This window comes from Talaromyces atroroseus (assembly GCF_001907595.1).
Source record: "Talaromyces atroroseus strain IBT 11181 chromosome Unknown scaffold_7, whole genome shotgun sequence".
NCBI lineage: Eukaryota > Fungi > Ascomycota > Eurotiomycetes > Eurotiales > Trichocomaceae > Talaromyces > Talaromyces atroroseus.
The window spans coordinates 942,670-962,536 of record NW_017971439.1 but is presented as its reverse complement, the minus strand read 5'-3'; the positions used below and the strand labels follow the sequence as shown (position 1 = coordinate 962,536).

The 19,867-nt window shown below is 45.8% G+C and overlaps 8 protein-coding genes across 8 annotated transcripts, besides 1 other annotated feature; 2 read left to right on the top strand and 6 right to left on the bottom strand.

The window, feature by feature from the left end:
- Positions 1 to 274: 274 nt before the first annotated feature.
- Positions 275 to 509: a repeat region (Identified by RepeatMasker using a combination of RepBase library and repeat library created with RepeatScout).
- Positions 510 to 872: 363 nt separating this feature from the next.
- UA08_05806 (hypothetical protein) lies at positions 873 to 3,093 on the bottom strand (the record flags this gene model as incomplete). The annotated part of the gene is made up of 8 exons (XM_020268116.1): positions 873 to 900; positions 1,187 to 1,319; positions 1,378 to 1,614; positions 1,664 to 1,775; positions 1,832 to 2,019; positions 2,102 to 2,666; positions 2,700 to 2,859; positions 2,924 to 3,093. 8 exons carry the CDS (start codon positions 3,091 to 3,093, stop codon positions 873 to 875), a joined length of 1,593 nt encoding a protein of 530 aa, XP_020119021.1.
- A 907-nt stretch (positions 3,094 to 4,000) lies between these two features.
- Positions 4,001 to 5,699, bottom strand: UA08_05805 (putative agmatinase 1; the record flags this gene model as incomplete). The annotated part of the gene is made up of 9 exons (XM_020268115.1): positions 4,001 to 4,085; positions 4,151 to 4,301; positions 4,362 to 4,454; positions 4,522 to 4,739; positions 4,791 to 5,012; positions 5,066 to 5,149; positions 5,219 to 5,309; positions 5,408 to 5,504; positions 5,565 to 5,699. 9 exons carry the CDS (start codon positions 5,697 to 5,699, stop codon positions 4,001 to 4,003), a joined length of 1,176 nt encoding a protein of 391 aa, XP_020119022.1.
- Positions 5,700 to 6,636: 937 nt separating this feature from the next.
- Positions 6,637 to 8,201, bottom strand: UA08_05804 (putative transporter; the record flags this gene model as incomplete). Its single annotated transcript, XM_020268114.1, has 2 exons — positions 6,637 to 7,538; positions 7,601 to 8,201. 2 exons carry the CDS (start codon positions 8,199 to 8,201, stop codon positions 6,637 to 6,639), a joined length of 1,503 nt encoding a protein of 500 aa, XP_020119025.1.
- A 671-nt stretch (positions 8,202 to 8,872) lies between these two features.
- Positions 8,873 to 13,004, bottom strand: UA08_05803 (hypothetical protein; the record flags this gene model as incomplete). Its single annotated transcript, XM_020268113.1, has 4 exons — positions 8,873 to 9,168; positions 9,219 to 12,506; positions 12,569 to 12,638; positions 12,690 to 13,004. 4 exons carry the CDS (start codon positions 13,002 to 13,004, stop codon positions 8,873 to 8,875), a joined length of 3,969 nt encoding a protein of 1,322 aa, XP_020119026.1.
- Positions 13,005 to 14,839: 1,835 nt separating this feature from the next.
- Positions 14,840 to 16,042, top strand: UA08_05802 (hypothetical protein; the record flags this gene model as incomplete). Its single annotated transcript, XM_020268112.1, has 2 exons — positions 14,840 to 14,945; positions 15,000 to 16,042. The coding sequence occupies 2 exons, from the start codon at positions 14,840 to 14,842 to the stop codon at positions 16,040 to 16,042; spliced, it is 1,149 nt and encodes a 382-aa protein (XP_020119023.1).
- Positions 16,043 to 16,495: 453 nt separating this feature from the next.
- Positions 16,496 to 17,152, bottom strand: UA08_05801 (hypothetical protein; the record flags this gene model as incomplete). The annotated part of the gene is made up of 3 exons (XM_020268111.1): positions 16,496 to 16,684; positions 16,745 to 17,041; positions 17,108 to 17,152. 3 exons carry the CDS (start codon positions 17,150 to 17,152, stop codon positions 16,496 to 16,498), a joined length of 531 nt encoding a protein of 176 aa, XP_020119024.1.
- A 304-nt stretch (positions 17,153 to 17,456) lies between these two features.
- UA08_05800 (NADH-ubiquinone oxidoreductase subunit, mitochondrial) lies at positions 17,457 to 18,360 on the top strand (the record flags this gene model as incomplete). The annotated part of the gene is made up of 5 exons (XM_020268110.1): positions 17,457 to 17,493; positions 17,548 to 17,740; positions 17,812 to 18,167; positions 18,226 to 18,300; positions 18,353 to 18,360. The coding sequence occupies 5 exons, from the start codon at positions 17,457 to 17,459 to the stop codon at positions 18,358 to 18,360; spliced, it is 669 nt and encodes a 222-aa protein (XP_020119029.1).
- Positions 18,361 to 18,624: 264 nt separating this feature from the next.
- Positions 18,625 to 19,704, bottom strand: UA08_05799 (putative oxidoreductase; the record flags this gene model as incomplete). Its single annotated transcript, XM_020268109.1, has 4 exons — positions 18,625 to 18,812; positions 18,874 to 19,118; positions 19,182 to 19,620; positions 19,677 to 19,704. 4 exons carry the CDS (start codon positions 19,702 to 19,704, stop codon positions 18,625 to 18,627), a joined length of 900 nt encoding a protein of 299 aa, XP_020119030.1.
- Between the last annotated feature and the right edge of the window lie 163 nt (positions 19,705 to 19,867).

The window sequence follows — 19,867 nt, the reverse complement described above, 5'->3', positions numbered from 1 at the left end:
AGTACTCTAAGTCTAACTCTTATTAATTATACCTTTATTTATAATAAAAAAAATGGGATTAAATTCTAATATTATAAATTAGATTTAGTAGTAGAGTTATTATAAGCTATATATATATAAAAAAATTAATGAAGAAAAAAAAAGAAAAAGTCCTTAAATATTTCTAAATCTAGATAATCTATAATCTAAAGGTCTAAAACTATGCACCTTATATAGTTATATAAGGGTAAACAGGCGCAACCCGAGTACCCATCTATGGGTTCAACCCGTCACAATATATTCCTATTATATACTTAATAGTTGTTTTTTTATTATAGGTACTCTTTAGTATGCTTTTAGATATATATAGTTATATATCTCTTTATATAAGCTATAAGTTTATGTTCTTAGCTATCTTCCTATATATTAGTGTGTAGTAATAACTGGTTATGATCTTTGCTGTTATAATATAATGCTTTCCCTGAATAGTACTAGCCTGAGCTAGTGTCGTGCAAGTTGGTTTCGTAACAAATCCTAAGCTACGTTCTTGCAAGTTGCAACCCTCGTCACGGCGGGATCCCTATTAGGATATGGAGAATTACTTATAGTTTTAACAGAATTGGCTGGCAAACAGTAGTACTGTTAGATCCTTATTAAAAAAATATACCGATGTAAGCGTTACGAATGGAGCGCGGGAAAAAAAAAAGACGATGAGGGTGTGATTCGAACACTGTAAATTGAGTTAGATGGTGTTGTTTCCGATGATGGAGAAAGAGAAGACGGACCACGCTCCCGAAGGAACTAGATTTCTAGTCTAGCGCCTAGGAAATTATTAGTCTTCAATATCATTGTTAATAATCATGGAATAGCATACATTAGACCACTCTGCCACCTCACCATGTTGCCACTAACGCTAAATACCTACCCATAAAGAGTAGTTGTTTCTATCATTAGGCATGCAATAAAGCGAGAGGTTAGAGACAGCAAAGGATGAGCAGTGAAGCCCTTCAGGAGCAATGCCAAGTAAAGAAATAATTTTGAATCCGTGGTTGAGAGCTAAGATCTCAAAAAGTGCATAGAGAAGGATAAAAATACATTATACATATACATTGAAAAACGCTCAAGTGTTGAAAATTTCACACGAGTTATTTAATGAACTCTGGTCTTCTCCTCAGATTGCGAATGTCCATTTTTCTCATGGACATACAAGTGTGTCAATCGCGGCCCAGCATAATTTCTGAGACCATAAAGAACCCACCAAATACCCGTCAAAACGACGACTCCTACGAGGATGACACTATTGTAATTCATAGCCGCAGTTGTCGTAGGGATTGAATAAGCTAGAAGAATCCCGTCAGTGCTATCAACGAACAGAAAGGTGAAGCGAGATAAACTCACGGAAACAGTAAAAGATGTCGAAAAAGACAATCAATACAACAGCCGCACCGTTCACAAAGATAGCAGACCTTCCCAAGTTGAATGAGCCCTTGGGAAGGTAGTTACGGCCAGTGGCCATGTTGGCTGCAATGGGGATCGCGTAGGAGATGGAAGTAAGAATAATAAACGATCCCGTTAGATCGATGAATGCGGTGCTGCTGCCTAGAGGGATGGCGCCGATACCTGTGGCCAAGATGACTATACAGAAATGAGCTTACTCGTTCCCAAGCTAAAACAGTTGACTTACCACATAGCAAGGTTGCCCAAATGGGGCAGCTCAGTCTCTCATTGACTTTTCCGAAAACAGAGGAGAATGGCACTGCATTGTCGCGTGCAAGTGCCCAGTAGATACGGGAGTTCTGATTGTGTTAGGGAAAAGGGATATCCAATAAATACTCTGGGAAGAAAAACTTACGGTTAATACAGTGCTGGTAGAGCACAGCAGAGATGACCCGAAAACAATGAAGAGTAACCCAAAGGTAGCACCGGAGCTATTTGTAGCCTGCTCGTATATGGTGGCGATTGGGAAACTATTAACTCCAGATAGAAGGGCATTTAAATCAGTGATCGAATAGCACAAAGCGATGGCAAAGCAAAAGGCATCTAGATAAAAGTCATAGCATGGTCAGAAATGGTCTCCTATGACAGGGAATGTAAAAGGGGGAGAGAGTTTTACAGAGAAAACCTAAGCCAAGCTGTAGCCCAATAGCCTTTGGAAGATCCCTCCTAGGATGAGGCAATTCTTCCGCCATATGAGTGATTGCATCTGGAGTTCCAATGGTAAATGCACCATTGAGTACTCCGCAGAGAAATGAAACGCCACCTGACCACCCAGTGAGATTGTTCTCGCCGAATGAATTCCAGACGAAGTGGGAGGAGGCATGCGTCTTGGGCATAGCAGCAAGAACGATGATGGTCACGACTCCTCCCACAATTATGAAGAGCATTCCAAGGTATTGCATATAGGGCAGCAGACGGTTTGCAAAGATAACGATTGCAGTGCATAGCCACAGGACCAACACGTAGGTAATATAAGTCTCCCACGCCCCCTGGACGAAGTCTGGGTGATATGTTGCGTACATCTGGACAACACAGTTGGCTGTGATTTGAACCAAGGAGGCGAGATCAAATATCCAACCGAAGAAGTTGATCCACCCTGCGAAGAATCCAAGAGTCCTTCCCCAGCGTGGGCCTCCTGTGACTGTAGCCCAGTGATATACACCACCTGCCGAAGGAATGGCCGAGGCAAACTGTTCTGCGTATTAGTATATTACTCGACACACGGAATGTATCAATGTAGTCGTTACCTCTGCTAGGTTGAGACCAACTAGAGTGTAATATGCTATTGCCACGATGAGTCCGAAAATAAGACCGGGAGGCCCGCCATTGACTAAGTTCATCACTGTCAGGACATCGCGGATGAAGAAGAAGATAATGATGACGCTAGGGACACAGGCAGAGAAACGAACCTATAGAAACGGATATAGAACTTCCCAAAGCAACCCACGCATTGTCGACTGTTAGGGCAATACCGCACAAACTGAGCAGGCCATATTGACGGTCTAACTCATCCTTCCAGCCTGATGCATTCACAACAGTGCCATTGTCGTCAACGACCACGACCTCATGGTCCCGGTTGTCGGACTCTGGCTGCAGTTCTTTTTTTGTTTCACTCATCGTTCTTTGCAGGGAGAGAGGAATGATGGAAATTGTCGGTTGATCATATATAGAAACAAAAACACGTAAATAGTATTACGATCAGTGTGATCCATGGCAATTCAAATTACTCAAAAAAGGAGCAGCCAATCTCGTTTTTGTACATAGAAAAGACGCTATCATTGCTCTTGAAATGCACTGGTCACTGTGCATGATAACAGCTTTGTCATGCAACTAGTATCCATGCACGCGTAAGAAATAAAACTTCAGTTCTTCGGTGGGCCTTGCTTGCGATCAGGGACATGTCGCGACCTGACCGAGAGTTCCTATCAAACAACTCACAGTGCATGATAAGGTACGTACGTGGTTGTTGTGGTTGATTGGCCGCCATGTTTCTTATCGCAGCCCTAACCGCGCCCACCCTGGCTTCTCCTCTCGTTCACCTAATCGGGTAATGTTCCGAAATGCTTAATCTATAGACATATCCGATGCTCTAGGACTGGCATGATAAAAGTCAGGAGTGAAGTATCCGGAATTATCTGCATCATCCCCAGGAAACTAGAGAAGATTGGCACTGGTTGTTGCCTCTTCGCATAGCTGGGGCCGAGTCATAGCCTTAGCCCTACATAGCCCTTGGTGGATCCCGAGCCTCCAATGTTAAGATGGTGGACCAATGTAGAAGAACTTGGTAGTCTTAAGTTGATATTCACTTTCGTAAGCATATGTAAGCCTATTGTCTAGGTACGCAAGTAGACTCGCTTTAAAACTCGTAGCATTTGATTGATCAATCGTGATCTAAGTTACCTAACTAGACATTGGTATTCGACAGTAACAAAAATATATTTTGGAATACCACTGAGTGTATAACCCTTTTTTCTTAAGACTTGACCCTCTTTAAAGAAAATCTAGACAGATGCATTGCACCTATTTACAGCTCATTACGCCCTGAAACGCTCAATGGTCCGCTCTTCACCATCATTGTCATGACCTCGTACAGAACATCAGCCGCCGCCCTATCGGCATGTAGTCAGTAAACAATGATTTAGATATAACCACGAGAAAGGAAAGGATAGCGTACATAGTTGTAAGCTCGGCATTGGTATCATAGGCTGGAGCAACCTCTACAATATCGGCTCCGATGAAATTCAGTCCATCGAGGCCGCGTATGATTGTGCGGAGCTCGCGAGTCGACCAGCCGCCGGTTTCAGGGGTACCAGTAGCAGGTGCAACTGTATATTTAATGTATCAACATCAATAATAGTTGGAAAAGGAAAAGGCGGAAAACCTACAAGCTGGGTCAAGAGTGTCAATATCAATGGACAGATACACAGGGTTAACGGTTCCGACACGCTCTCGGATTTTCTTAATGATGCCTTCGGTTCCTGCGGGTGAATCATAGTTAGCAAATCATATCCTATGTAGATAATTAAGAAAAACGACAAGACTTACCAATAGTGTCAATTTCTCTGGCTTCAACAATTTCAAAACCAACGTATCCATCGTTCTCGTAGTCCGAGGGACCGGACAGAGTGGTGCGGATACCGGCATGGATATTAGTGTCGTTTTTCAACAGGCCTTCCATAGCTGCATGATAGAAGTATGTGCCGTGGTTGATGCTGGCAACTTCAGAAGGGGCACCGCCAAAGACCTTTGGTTTCCACGAGTCCCTAGAAATATGTTAATGTAATAGCTCTTAGAAGCCAAAAGGAAGCTCGTACAGATGACTGTCAAAGTGAACCACAGATACTGGGCCGTAAGCCTTGTTTATACTTCGTAACAAAGGCAAAGTGATAGTGTGATCACCACCGAGTGTGATCACACGAGGAAGTGTCTTTCCAGCTTTAGAAAGTCCCTTCTTGTCTGCATCGGTAAAGGGCTTGCGCATCAAAACACTGTTGTGTCCTTCTTCGATTTGATGGATGGCCCAGCCGTTGTCATATCTAATTGATAAATGTGAATTTCTAGTTTCAGCGGACTGGAGGTGTTGACGTACGAGGTGACAGGGATGTCTCCGCAGTCCAGGACTCTGAAGTCGCTCGAGAATGGATTGGCTTCCAATGGGACATTGTATCCTCCACTGTCATTGTAAACGCATTAGACATGGATATTTTATGGCGGAAGATTATGGAAGGCAAAAAATACGCACTATAAGTTGAGGCGACGAGAACCCTGTCTGATACCACTGGGACCGAATCTTGCACCGGGTCTGTATGAAGTTCCGGTATCGAACGGAGCCCCTGCGTGTATTCCAAGACCTAGTTAGCACTTGAAACAACAGATGCCCTAAAGTAAACGGAATTTTTGTAAAAAAAAAAAAAATTAGAAAAATACAGACCTAAAAAGGCGATATCATATCTCTCCGCCTCACTAGCAAGACAGGGGAAAAAGGGAAGTCTTCCGAATGTCGAGATTCCAGAAAAGACAGAGTCGGCCTATCGAGTGTTAATCCCTTTTTGAGATATAAAGAAATCATGGTCATATTTCCCACTCACTTGAGTACCACCATCTCCAGGGAGAGTGTTGTACCACAATTGCTGATGCGGACCAGCAATGGGCTTCTGCTGGTGGTCTCCATGTGCGGATGCAATGGCAGAAAGAGCAGCGAGAGTCCACAGCGAGGCGTGCATAATTGATGCCTTCTTTGCGCCTTCGAAGGAAATAGACCAAACCGGGAAGTCAGCAGGAAAAGAAGAGCAAAATGTACCAGTAACTCGAATTATAGCTCGAATTATAGCGACTGCAAGCCGTTATATGTTTCAACGTCCAGTCTCCATGAAAACTCGAAGGCAGCAGATTAGAACAAAAAAGAGCCCGAAACGTATTACACTAATAATACAGTTCTGTAATCATATTTTTTACTAATATATCCCTGAATAGTGCTGGCCACCGCGTGCATCGAGACAGGATGTTCTCAATCGACCTACCGAATTAGGGCAACGGCGAGAGTTGGTTGCTTTTCTCCCGCCGTTGCCCACAATAGGCATAACGCCTCTGCTTGCCAGCGAGCATCTTCAATCCCGCAAACTAATCGACAAGCTTTCTATCATGACTTAATCTGAGCCAAAGCTGGAGTGTCGCTCTTTGATAAGCCTCCTGGCCATAGTGCCAGAGCGCAAAGATGTATCCATTTCGTGCGTTAGCGTGGTGAGCTGTATAAGAAGTCTAGCGACTGCCCATCCAATCCTGATGTATCGCCTTATCTCGATATAGAAAATCCGAGAATTGAGGCAAGAATGACATGAATTATCTTTATTCGTAGTTGAATATACAAATGGGGAAGGCCGGAGGAGAATTTGAAGCATGTTTTGTATGGCTATGGGTATCCAACTTGCGCGCCATTCCGAATCTTCATTATGTTCGGCTGTTCTTTCTTTGATATCGCCGATGACGGCGTGTGGAATCTTCTTTCTGGCATGAGATGTGCCAATTCGTGTATTACAGCGGAATAGTAACAGGATGCTCGATAAGTAACGTAATTGGCTTTGAATTGCCATCGATAACTCGATCTTATCAACCTCTCATATGGATTCTAAGCCGAACCTTGTCTAGCCCTCGGTGGATCGGTCAAACACCAGACTCAAGCATATCCTGCACGTCCATTCTTTGAAAGGCCTTTTCCACTTCCTTGTCCCAATTGCTCAGATAAACAATGCCCCATTCCAAGCATCCAACCGCATACAAGGCAATGCACTGGCCCACCCACAATCCCTTCAGGCCCCAGCCATGGAAGGCCAGCCAAACACCCAATGGCAGTGCACCACAGTAGTAGCTCACTAGATTCACAGCTGCACCGACATGCTGTCGACCCATGCCTCGGAGACTGCCTCCGCAGCTACCGTTCAACCCATCCGCAATCTGGAACAATGCAACGTAAGGGAGCACTTCGGCGGTGAGGCGCACTACCCGATCGTCGTCATTGAATATTCTTCCAAACGAGTTTCGTGAGCCCATCAGGCCAGCCAAGGCCACCCCACCGAGTAAAATACTAAGCATAGCAGCAGTGTTGGCAGCGCGTGATGCAGCATGGGCATCCCTAGCTCCGAGAAGGTTACCCACTCGCGTAGATGCAGCAACACCCACACCAAAGGGTATTGTATTCAGCACTTGATCTGCAGTCATAATCACGCTTTGAGCGGCTAGAGAAATTGTTCCCAAGCGACCCGCAGCCAGAGCAACGACCTCAAAGGCCCACCACTCCGTCCCGACATGGATGATACCCATGAAAGCAAGACGGGCAAAGGTGCTCATATTTTTAAAGGCGGTGGGCGACCATCCACCCCAGCATTCAGATCCATCAAAGAAACGTGTATACAGAACGAGTAACAAAAAGGACAGCCAGTATGAGATACTAGTAGCAATCGGAGCACCGAGAAGTCCGATTTGAAACGTGTAGGTGAAGACATAGTTGAGACCGGCATTGACCGGCGAGGTGATCATAAGGACGTATGTTCCAGGGTTCATGATTCCTACAGGGGAATTAGGATGACGACTCTCTAAGAAGACGAACACAAAAAGAAAAGTCACCGACCTTGAGCCTGCAAATACTTCTTCATACATTCAAAGTAGATATAACCCAACCCGCCAGGAATAAGGCATGTCAAAAACCTAGCACTGTCCTTGGACAAATCCGGGTCTTGACCTAAAAAGATGAAGATATCCTCTGAGCACATCCAGAGAATGGCAACCGGCAAATAAAATAGCCCGAGAACAAACAAGCTGCGCTGGAGCAATATCCCAAGATCGTGCTTATTGGAACTTCCGGTAAAAGAAGATGATGCCAGGGTATCCAGAGCTGTGGTTCCTCCCAGAGCGATGAGCCACGCGGTGCACATGGCGAACATGTAAGAAAACGCAGCTGTTGCCAGGTTCTCCGGCGATGACCGCCCAACAATCAAAACCGATACTGTCTGCAGACTATTTTGTAGCACGTAGGCGAGAATGACCGGCAGGCATCCTTTGAGAAGCACGCCAATTTCTGCCAGTACAAGACGTCTTTCATTATCGTCCCTCGGGTCATCACCATCATCATGATCACCTTCATGCTGGTAGATATTCGATTCGCCAAAGTTGGGCGGCTTTGGTAGAAGCGATGTATACTCATCCGCGGTGCTTGTAGCTTCGCTGGCCATGTTGGACTGAAATTGCACCTGGAGTCAACTGTAAGATCTGGAGACCTCGACCGTCATTGAGAATATATTATTTAGAGTAACATCCTGTCGGGTGCAAGGAAGGACCTTGATTGCTTGGATGATGGATCAGAGTATGCTGGCGGAGGTGGGTCGCCCTTAATCCCCATCTGGACAATAAAATGCATTGCTTACTGGATTGGGCAATTCCATCTGCATCCATAAATGATAATGTTTTAGCGAACAAGCAGCGCATGTGTAATAAATATTATAATTCATGACATTGACGGGTATCCGGCCTAGGGAAGATAATCCCGACCTGCCAGAGTAAGTTTAGACAAGAAAAAATATGCATGTCGCTTCCTATCAGCCCAGCGCAATACGTACCACAATATGACTAGCAGAGAGTAAATTCGCTTATACAAGAATGCTTATCGGAAAATATCACAACAAGAGCACATCTAGGCCGATGGCCACCGATTGGTTCGTAATAATGACTGCTCCCTTCTCTTCCCTCCTTCGTCTTCTGTTCAGCTGCATCTGTCGTCCAGCAATACATGATAATGTGTTGATTTTCTTCACATAGGGTAGTCTTCAGCTCAAGCGGGTCAGCTTGATGCGGTCTTTTGCATTAGTAGAATTGAATAAAATCACAAGATCTTCTTTGAGAAGCCCTAAATCCAGCTAAACTTGGCCTTCACCGACTGAGGCACTATCCTCTCAGGTTCCTTGTCAAGGACTGTCAAATCTTCCTCAGCGAGCAACACAAGCTCCGGAAACCAATCATCTAGTTTCGTATCTTCTACAAGATGCCGCAGCAAATCGATTTCCGTATGAATATCACGCTCAATGTGAGGCCACTGCTCAGCTCGGAAGCGACTTCGGATAAGCTCATAGGAACCGATATTTATGAGATCTGATGGCTTTGGAATAGGGTAGATATCTCCTTTAGGCCGTTTATAATATGCCTCTGTTCATCCGTTAGTTATCTGCCATAGCACAAGATAAAAATCAACTTACCTTCCAAAACACAATCGGACAATGTCGCTGCCAGCGCTGTATTACGATATAGTGACTTGCGATCAGAGTCGGAGCGAATGTCGGCACTGGCAATCGCACGCCAATCATTTCGAATGATACACCTCCTCCAAATTAATTTTAGCAGAAAATCATGCCTCACAGGGTCGCTTGATGCATATCCGCTGAGTTGGAGAACCCGGAGTGCAAGATAGAATTCGTGTTGATAAACGGCGCCTTCTTCCCCCTCGAGAAATTGAACTTCATCAATTAGTGTGAGAAGATTGATAAGCTGGTCGGCATCGAGTGCGTGTCGGCGTATCAGAAGCGCCAACAATTCCTCAAGAAGATCCCTAAGTGCAGGCCGGTCAATGGTTTCGTTCCCAAACTGCTCCATTGCTAACTCTATTTCGGCCTTTTGATCAATCGCGCTATGTAAAGCAGGAAGTATATGTTCGTATGTAAGATCCTGGATGCCGCCGATTTCCAAGATATCGTCGAGTCTTTGCAAAATGGTAAGTGTCGATAAATTGTTGTCGGAATCGGTTGCATTTTCCATAGACGCCAACTTTGTCAACTTTGCTAAGGAGAGCTGAACTCGCTGGTCCCATAACTTTGCATTGTGATCCAGTGCTAGGCTTTCGAGAGCATTCGATGCCGCGTCATAATCCTCCTCGCCAATCACATCATTTATCCAAGACAAGGACAAATACGAGGAATCTTTTCTTAGAAATCGGGTGATGTGACTCTGGTACTCTTTCATTGATAGGAGAACTCCAGGCTGACCGGCAGCAATTTGTCGCGAGAAGAAGGCATCAGCCCACAGCTCGCCAAAGCAGTCAAAATATCCTTGAATTTTCTGTTGCAGGGTGGTCGTATTGTACACCGTGGGGGAGATTGGGGCCCCCAGAGAGCTACTGTTGCCTCTGATCTGATCCTGAAGTTCTATCATGAGTTCGACCAACGCTTCCACATCACGGAATTCTTCTGCTAAGCTGATCGCTCCCTGAAGCTCACCGATCCCTGCCATCTTGTAAAGCTGCCACCTTCGTTGCTGGTGGCTGGATTCGTTCAAGGAAATAGCTTCGTCTCCCAGTTTTGGGTCATCTTGAGCAGACAGCCATCGAACTCTCTCCAAAAGCATCTTATTTAGAGCACGAAGCCTGCGGCAGCTGTTCTTTCCAATATGACCAAGAATATCGTCGTCAGCATGCGCCACTTGGGACACAGGTTGCTGCATCCACGATCTGGTACTATCAAGCTCCAAGTCAAGCATATGTATGGTTTCGTTGTACACCATGTTTTCCGATGTCCAGAATTCAGGAATTTCAATATATGGGCCTAGAAACACACCATTGTCAAAGTTTTCACCACCGAGGCCATACTGCAGCGCATGGTCCTCTCTGAAGCGATATGCTTCCTCAAGGATTGTAAGGGACAATTCACTCGCTTGATAAACCTGGGTCATAAATGCTATACCGGAGCGCCCAGAAGGCCCTTTTAATCCACGGATAGTGTTGAATATCCAAGGAATAATGTGCTGCATCTGGAAAGTATCGCGTATAAACCAATGGCGTACGGGATCGTTCTGGTTAATATTATCGGAAGGTACATATTTCGTTTTGAATTTGTCGTTCATGAGACCTATGACTCGAGAAAGGAAAGTCTCAGAATCCCACCTCTTTTGAAAGCCCTCCTCGAGTTTCCATATAGACCTCTGTGCAGCCAGCTTTTCTCCAGCCCACATTAATTCCCACTGGACTCTTTTTGACAGAGGTATTCTACGGCGAGCCAACTCGGCAGTGAGATCAGCCAAAGCTTTCGAGCGTAGACGAAAGTTCTGGTCCAGTGATATACCTCCACGAGAGATGAATCGCGAAGTGGACCGGAGAATTTCACTGCAAATTTCCAATGCCGCCTCTTCAAATTCTATCACGGTGAATGTCGGCTCACCCTCACTGCTGAAACTAAGTGGCGTATTGGACATTGTGCCATAGAATACAGCTTGTTCAATTTTCTGTTTCGCAGTAACACAAACATACTCAGTGGAACCCAGCCTGGAAGGTGTTGCCGAAATGCGAATGAGACCAAATCCCCGAATCATCAGAAGGCAGCCCGAACCCTGAGATTCCAAGGATTTTTCCTCCACGCCGCTTCCAAGTATCTCATATTTGTCTCCTGTCTGGAACTGAACCCGGTCCTGAAATGGCTTTGAGATGACACCATCTAGAAGTTGCGCGGACGGAGATGGTTCTATTTTACATAATGAGAGAATCCACAGTTTTTGGCCCATAAGTATAAAAGCTGTGTCCCAAGATTGTGTCACATGCAACTTCGGCTTCTGTTTGTCGAGCTCGTCAGTTGTGACCACGTTCTCTAGTATGTGCGATGACACAAGGTTCATGTTGTCGTTCCATAGTTGTGCTTTTATCACGGCGTAAGTCTTTGTAGATGCCTTGCGATATATTACAACAAGAATAAAGAGTGTTGTGGTTTCATGCTGCTCTTCGGAATTGGAAGACAGCTTTGTGTCCCTGTGAGCAGCGACGAAATCCAAAACTTTAAGGCTGTCAGACTTGCTGTCACCCCCCATGCCTAAGAAAGAACATATGTCTTTCTGTATATCAATCTCGGCACGAAGACTATTCACGCTATTCCAGTGGGAGTCCCAAATTTCAAGCAAACCGGTTGTTGATGCAACAATAATATCACGTTGCCCTCGAAAAATTGAGCTCCCAGCTCTAACGGCAGCAATATCTTTGCGCCAAGCTGAATTTCCCAAGACGTTTCTGATACCATAGAATAGTCCACCTGCCGCAAGTTTCGCGGTGCTCTGCAGGAAATTCACGGACAAAGCAGACTTTCCTTGGGGATCTCGGAATGTGATTTGTGCCACCCTTCCAGTGGAAAATGTCAGAATAACCCCAGATGGCTCCACATTGATGACGTCTGTAACCCTTTCTCCGTAAAAAAGACCGGAAATCGATCCTTGAAGGCCGCTCTGCTTTTGCTTTGCAATGCCTATAACAGTGGCGTTCGACGCAGTCTCCCAATACAACAATTTTCCAGTAGACGGCGCCACGATGAACAGGCCAGGAACCGTACTGGTAATGTTCGATATGAGTGTCCCCATTGGGGCTTCTCCGTCGCTTTTACACCATTCGGGGATCGATATTGAAAGTTCAGAACCTTGTGAAGGGGCACTTGGATGGTATTGCCATATTAGGGCTCGAGATTCGCTTAACAGAAGTGAAAAACCGCTCTCGAAATTGAATACGCATCTTGCCGGACCTATGTAGACCATTAAAAAATTGTTATCTTTGAAAAAGTGGCTTTCGGGGATGCGAGCTAACCAGAAATTGCCTCCACGGGTTGATCTGCCCCAGTTGAAATCTGTGTGACGGTATAATAGTCGTTTGACGACTAATTGACTCAGTTAGCTTAAGAAAAACATTTGTCAAGACAAGACCATACCAAGACAACGGTGCGATCATTCTGGGCTGTTGGTTTGCCAGTCTTCTCCGAGCTTCTGATCGCGAGATTCCATTCTAGCCCAAGCTCATTTTCATTCTCTATGCGTTTTCTGAGATCAGAATCAGGTTTGAATTCAGCGTGTTCGTCGAAGTCGACATCTATGTTCATCGAAGGCTTGCGTGGTTCTCGGCGTAAAGCAGATCGCTGGCGCTTAGCATCCGGAGGCTTCACAGGATCTTCGAGGCTGGTTCTCTGGCGTCTCCGCGGGTTCCGTAGTGAGCTCACAGCGTGAGTTCCTGACTCTGGGGCAAACATCTTCGTTGTTGTAGCTTGGGTATCAATAAACAAGGATGGCAGCTGCCAGCAGAAGTCCCGTTTTGGGCTACAGGAGGCAGCGGCGAGGAATCACTTCTTATTTCAAGCGCGACGTGGATAGAGAGAGAATTAATCGAGATCCGGAGATTATGCTTGCTGGTTGCGCGGAGAAACGACGCGATGAACAGAAGATCGTTCACTTTCTCTATTTACCTTTGGCATTTGCCTTAGATGAGCTAGCCTATTTTGTACTAGCGTGAACGCCATGGTCGACCATCGAAGCTCTTTTTAGCTTTCCTCTTTAGAACTACGTACGTAGTTCATATCAACAAGAAAACATTCTTAGGGACAGTTGAAACTTGAAAGGTGAATTACTGCTATTGGAGCATTTCGAGGTCAACAAGCTAACCGGCTGCAATAGTGACACGCACCAACAGTGGTCTGAACCTGTGGAGGGCTAATCAAAGCCAACTAACACCAATAACTGTTGCTTTCTGTACCAATTACCATCCACATAAAAAAACATTAGGTAAATTGACAGCCTACATATGTAATTCTAACCAAAGTGATCTGATTTACAGCGAGACGAATGACAGACAACAGTTCTATGACTACGCCACATCGGACTACGGGGAAGTACCATATGAAACCAACCAGGCCCAAGAGGGTCGTATATTGATATCGGTACTGTGAAGGTAAGAGCAAACAGAGCCCAATAGCAATTTACAGCTAGCCCATTCCTAATCCGTTTAGCGACAAGGTCCGAAGGCCATGGTGTTAGTGGTGAAGTGGTTAAGCTTGGAAATAGGATAACACCCATAAGCACATTCAGGGACCCTTTCTTTATTTGTTTCCCGACCAATTACTGAGTCATGCATGACATTCTATCTATATTTTTTCCATACTATACGTCGTAGCCAACCGATTTACAGACCATCCAGCCCAACCCGCCTGTCTGATTAGCTATACCCAGCCTTTTCTACTTTGCGAAGACCATCAAAGGTTCTCGTGGATTTATTAATATTCATAGGGCTATAAATATGTGCATTTTAGGACCCTTAGAGTCCCAACATCTGTATATTCTATCACACTGGTTTGCATATAATCTATCTGCGTCCTGCTACTTTACGAACTGCTTTCAGACTGGCTTCTATCGCCTGTCTATCGACGAAATTCACGAGGGCATGCGATTCCCAGGCATTCTCACAGACTTAATAAAAAGTGGATGGATCTGAGGGAAGTAATGATACCACAGAGGCTATCTTTGTATAAGAGCGTATATAATACATGAATAGGTAAACAATCTACGAGAGTCGATAGTGTTGCATTCACTGATGAATACGATAGGCAAAGCATATATATATGTATCTTAGACATCGTAGACGATAGTGAGTGTGTGGTTGGCGTTCGAACAAAGCTTGCGCACAACAGCTGAGACGCAGCTTCAGCCTGGCTCGCAGTTGGTGGGATTACTAAGGCTGTCCAGTGTCAGGTGATGCTGATGCCTTCCTTACTTGGCTTAGTCTCATCTGTATGCTACATGCCTCGGACTCACCAAGTACATCTACCATCATTGATAACCTGAAGCGAATGAATGAATAAACGACGAGGAGCGATCATTATCATGAAATGTGCATCCTCCAACGGATTCTTGCTATTGACATCCAGCTAACTGACATAGCAGGTAATACCAAGTAACTATAGTAGCTGCTTGCAGTGCCAAATTCATAGCTTCCAGCCAGCCTGCCAGCAAGCAAGCATCAGTGGGAATATGAAGAAGAACAGCAGTCAGCGTACAGAATTACAATGAGATCAGTGGTTCTATCACTTTCAGAATGTCGCGAGTCGCCGTTCAAGCTATGAAGTGCACTCGAAACACCATGCGCAGCTCGTTTTCCACGCTTCCCGCTCAGTCTCTACGGACTGCTCTTTTCTTCCCTGGTTCGTATCTCTCACCAATGGTAGGACTTAAGAAGGTCTTTTAATAATCCACAGGCCACGGTGTCCATCGTGTCGGCATGATAACGCCATGGGTGAAAGCATTTCCAAAGACGGCTGGGCCCTTCACGGATGAGATGGATAGCACACTGGGGTTTCCCCTGTCTCGTATCATATCGCAGGGGCCTAATTCAGAATTAAACATGACTGCAAACTCACAGCCATCCATCATGGCAACTTCGATACTGATTTTGCGAGTGCTAGAAAAGGAGTTTGGCTTCCAGACACAAAATCGGGTTGATGTAACTCTCGGGCATAGCTTGGGGGAATATGCTGCCTTGGTTGCCGGTGGATATCTTGAATTCTCATCTGCTCTCAAAATGGTCCGAGGACGAGCCGAGGTGATGGCAGATTGTACTCGCAGGGTTCAACAAAAGTCTGGGGGCAGCTACGGAATGGTTGCAGTGATTTGTGAACCAGATCGTCTGCATGAACTGATTGCAGCCATACAAGAATTTCTCGGACCTGGGTTAGCGGGCTCTAAGGATGACTCCAGTTACGAAACACCGCCCATAAAACAAGTCCTTATTGCCAATATAAATTCAAAGAACCAAATTGTTCTAAGCGGCAGTCTCGAAAGGATTAGGACGCTTCTCATCCAGCTTCGCCAATTTGGTGGCCATGATCCACGCGCTGTGAGGCTGAAGAGTGACAGTCCGTTTCATAGCCCGATCATGATTCCCGCCGCACGATATATGCGTGCACAATTAGAGACCACCGACATTACGTTTCCCGCGGCAATGCCGTGTGTCTCCAATGTTTCTGCATTGCCTTTTACATCCAAAGACAATCTCAAGGACCTACTCTCAAGGCAGTGCGTTGAAACGGTGAGGTGGTGGGACAGCATCAAATATCTACATCAAGAGCGAGGTGTCAAGCGATGGATAGGACTTGGTCCGGGAAAGGTTGGAAGGAATCTAGTAGGCAAAGAGGTCGGGCGCATTTCTGCAAGAGGAGGAGGGGTTTGGGCTATATGCGATCCAAGGGAAGTGGAGGATATCGTGCGATCGCTAGAGGAGTCCGAACTGGAAGACTCCTGAACGTGTGTTGGCTATCAAATGTCTACTGAATTTGATAAATGCATTTTTGTTCTATTTATGTATGTGCGTGTGAAATTGATACCGAGGCGGACCTCATCTCTCGATTGTATGCAACGGCAAAGGGTCCCTCGCCATCTGTGAGATAAATTTTCGACGGAATGGCTGGTATCATGTTCAAGCACTCTCAGTTCTTGATGCTTTGACTAAAGTATAAGACCCGCATTACTATCTACAAGAATTCAGGTTTCAGGACCTGCGGTCCTGAGAGGTCAGCTTTCATGCGTACTTCTCTTACTACATGTATAGAACCGGGGACCCCTCGCTGAGATATGGTGTCCATATAAGACGCGAATATGTAGCACGTCGCCAGCGCGAGTTATTTGGTTCTTTAATAAAGATCTGGACGGATCGTAAATGGAGGTTGTAATCAGGCTGCAGGCTCCTCCTGTATGACTAGATACTGGTCAGACCAGGACGCCACGAGTCGCCAATTCGCTTAACTTCGGTGACGAATTTCTTATCAGTGATACCCAGCGGAGCATCATCTGGTGGGATATTTTGAGGAACCACGTTCTGTTTATCGGGAGTGTAAAAGGGGTTCTGAAGTAGTCCGATGTATGCGGTTTGTAATGCTCGAAATGCCTTGTAGTGTTTGGTTCCACATCAGTACCAGGCGCAAAAGAAAGCTCCTTCGAAACGTACAGGTTTCAATTCTGAATGCTTTATTCCAGTTACAGATGTGATATCGTGCTTCTGAGGGCTGGCCGCCAGATGACGTCCTGCGAGATCAACGATGATGAGGATCTTGACCCCCGTGTTGGTCAGCCATCCGTAGACCGCCAGCCGTTCATCGAGCGCTTGCAGGAGACCCAGGTCTTGGTCTATAAAGGTATTCCTCGCTCGTAAATCGAAAATATCAAGACATGAATTGATTAGAATTAGAAATCTCAGGCGCGATTCGCGAAAGGGCGGAAATACGGTGACATGGAGGGGATGGTCCTGAAGATGCAGAAGGTCAGTCACAGCAGACAACAGTCATATGACTCGAATCTTCCTCTTGCTTACATTCTTCGCCACAAAAGCGATGCAGGCGATGAAAGGGAGAGCCATTGTGTTCTGACGGTGCTTGGGGGTTTGGACCGTCGACGCAGGTGTTCCCTCCGCACGTACGTAATTACAATAATTACAATACGTACCGCGTATCGTCAATACAAGCCAAGAACCCGCCCGAGCCACGCCGCCACACGCTACAGAACTTCATCCTTCCAATCCCGACCGACACAGTGCTGCTGACCAGCTACATAACTTAATTGATCGATCACCTCGGGTGACTTTGATCGCAGGACGGGTGGTATTCCCTGTCATACTTCCTTTGGAGGTAGTTGAAATTTTACATTCCTCGAGCTCTCTCAAAATGAATTCTCTTACACGAGTTGGGGGGCGATTTCGCCGTGAGTGCCGTTCACCACTTTTGACTTCCATGAACCTACTGTACTCATTCGCAGCAGCATCCCTACACTCAATTGCTATCGCCAAGCACCTCGAACAACGGGCATGGATTTCGCGTTCAGCAGTGATGCCAGCGACTGCCATTCAGGGACAATCAGAGTCGACATCATTGACAGCGTCCGGGAAGACACGCCGCGAGGTCCCTCTGCCCAGCCAAGAGAAGAAGGAAGGCGCTATGCAATATGCCTTGTATGTGCGAGAAGAAACAAATTTCCATGTTGGCTGCAAGAGCAAGAGGATTTACTCACTGTATTAAACAGGACGACGCTAGATCAAATTACGAACTGGGCTCGCCAAAGCTCCTTGTGGCCCATGACATTCGGTCTAGCTTGCTGCGCCGTCGAGATGATGCATTTGTCTACCCCTCGTTACGACCAGGATCGTCTTGGAATTATTTTTCGAGCTTCTCCCCGCCAGTCCGATGTCATGATTGTTGCTGGAACCCTGACAAATAAAATGGCCCCCGCTCTGAGACAGGTCTACGACCAGATGCCAGACCCTCGCTGGGTCATTAGTATGGGAAGTTGCGCCAATGGTGGTGGATATTATCATTATAGTTACTCTGTCGTGCGTGGCTGTGACAGAATTGTCCCAGTGGATATCTATGTTCCTGGCTGTAAGTCTGATCCTGCTCGGTGTCGGTCGAGCGGCATGCTAATGCTACCCTACAATAGGTCCCCCAACCTCCGAAGCTCTCATGTATGGGATTTTCCAACTGCAGAAGAAGATGCGACACACCAAAATTACCCGTATGTGGTACAGAAGATAGACAGGTTTCTATGTTATGTGATTTGAATGTAGTCTTTTGAAAAATGGTCAACCCAAAGCTGTACTCTAAATTGAATTTCAAAGGATGGTTCGTCTGTCAAGCCCATTTTCTTATGTTTAGAATATTCCCTTTGCTATAGAAAGAAAATACATCAGCCACATGTATTGAAATAATTCGGCCATGCGTAGCCTAAGCGCCTTTTTTGAGTTACAATGAGTGAGCACGGGTATCAACTTTGAAAAGTATTTAACATTCTCAGTGTATGTTTAATAACCTAACTTTAGACGGTTTTTAGGTGATTGATCTAGCTACCAACAACTACACCTCCGTTAGGGTGTAAAGACTGTCCAGAGATATAGCTGCTATCGGCGCTCGCCAGGAATACGAAACAAGTCGCAACTTCGCTTGGCTGGCCAGGACGGCCCATAGGAACACCACTGAACTGTTCCATGGCTTCCGTCAGCATAGTCGAGGGGATCAGGGGCGTCCATACTGATGAGCGTTAGCATTGCAATACCAATTGCAAGTGGAGAAAAGAGGAAGGCTAGCTTACTCGGACCAGGGCAAACGCAGTTGACTCTGATGCCCTTGCTTATTTGCTGGTTCGACAATGCCCTTGTGAACGCGACAATGGCCCCCTTGGTGGATGTGTAATCCAACAGGTCGCCTCTTCCGATGTAGTGATTCACTGATGAGCAATTGATGATGGTTGAGCCTCTTCTAAGATGAGGCAGTGCATATTTGGACAGATAAAAGAAAGGGTGAATATTGGTATTGAATGTATTCTCCCATTGCTCCCTGACCGGGTGTTAGGGATATATGATGAGCTTATACAGATTTCCAGCGAAGGGACAGACTTACTCTGAAAGATCTCCAATATCTGGGACCATGTTCTGGAAAGCCGCGTTGTTCACCAAAATATCGAGGCCACCAAGCTCCTTCACGGCTTTGTCAATGATTGCTTTGCAGTTTTCTTTCTTCCGAAGATCTGTTGGGAAAAGGACGCATTTAGCTCCATATTCCTCGACCTTCCGTTTCGTTTCCTGTGCATCCTTCTCTTCAGCGGGTAGATAGACGATTAAGCTTGAGGCTCCTTCCATGGCGTATAGGATAGCAACTGCTCTTCCAATTCCGGAGTCACCTCCAGTGATCACGGCACGCTTGCCCTGCAGCTTGCCGGCTGCTTTGTACAGTTGATATCCTCCGTCATCTGTAGGAAGTTGGTCCGAAACTGGTTTAGGATCGGGAATTTGATGCTGATATCCCGGCTTCTCCTGGTGGTGGACCGGGACCTGATGGCCTTTAAACAGTCAATAATCCAACTCTTGAGTTCCAAAGTTGGTAATCCCGCCTTACCAGGTTCAAATTGGGATTTACTAGTCATGATGCTGGTCGTGTGGTGTAATGCACTACTGGTAGTTGTCTGAAGCACCGAGAAGAAGAGGATGGCCCTTTTGATCTATGAGGATAATCGCATAGAGTGGCTTCGATAGAGCAATATATGCTTGCCAGCGACCCTTCGTCACTGTGACGTTCCTCCGTTTTCA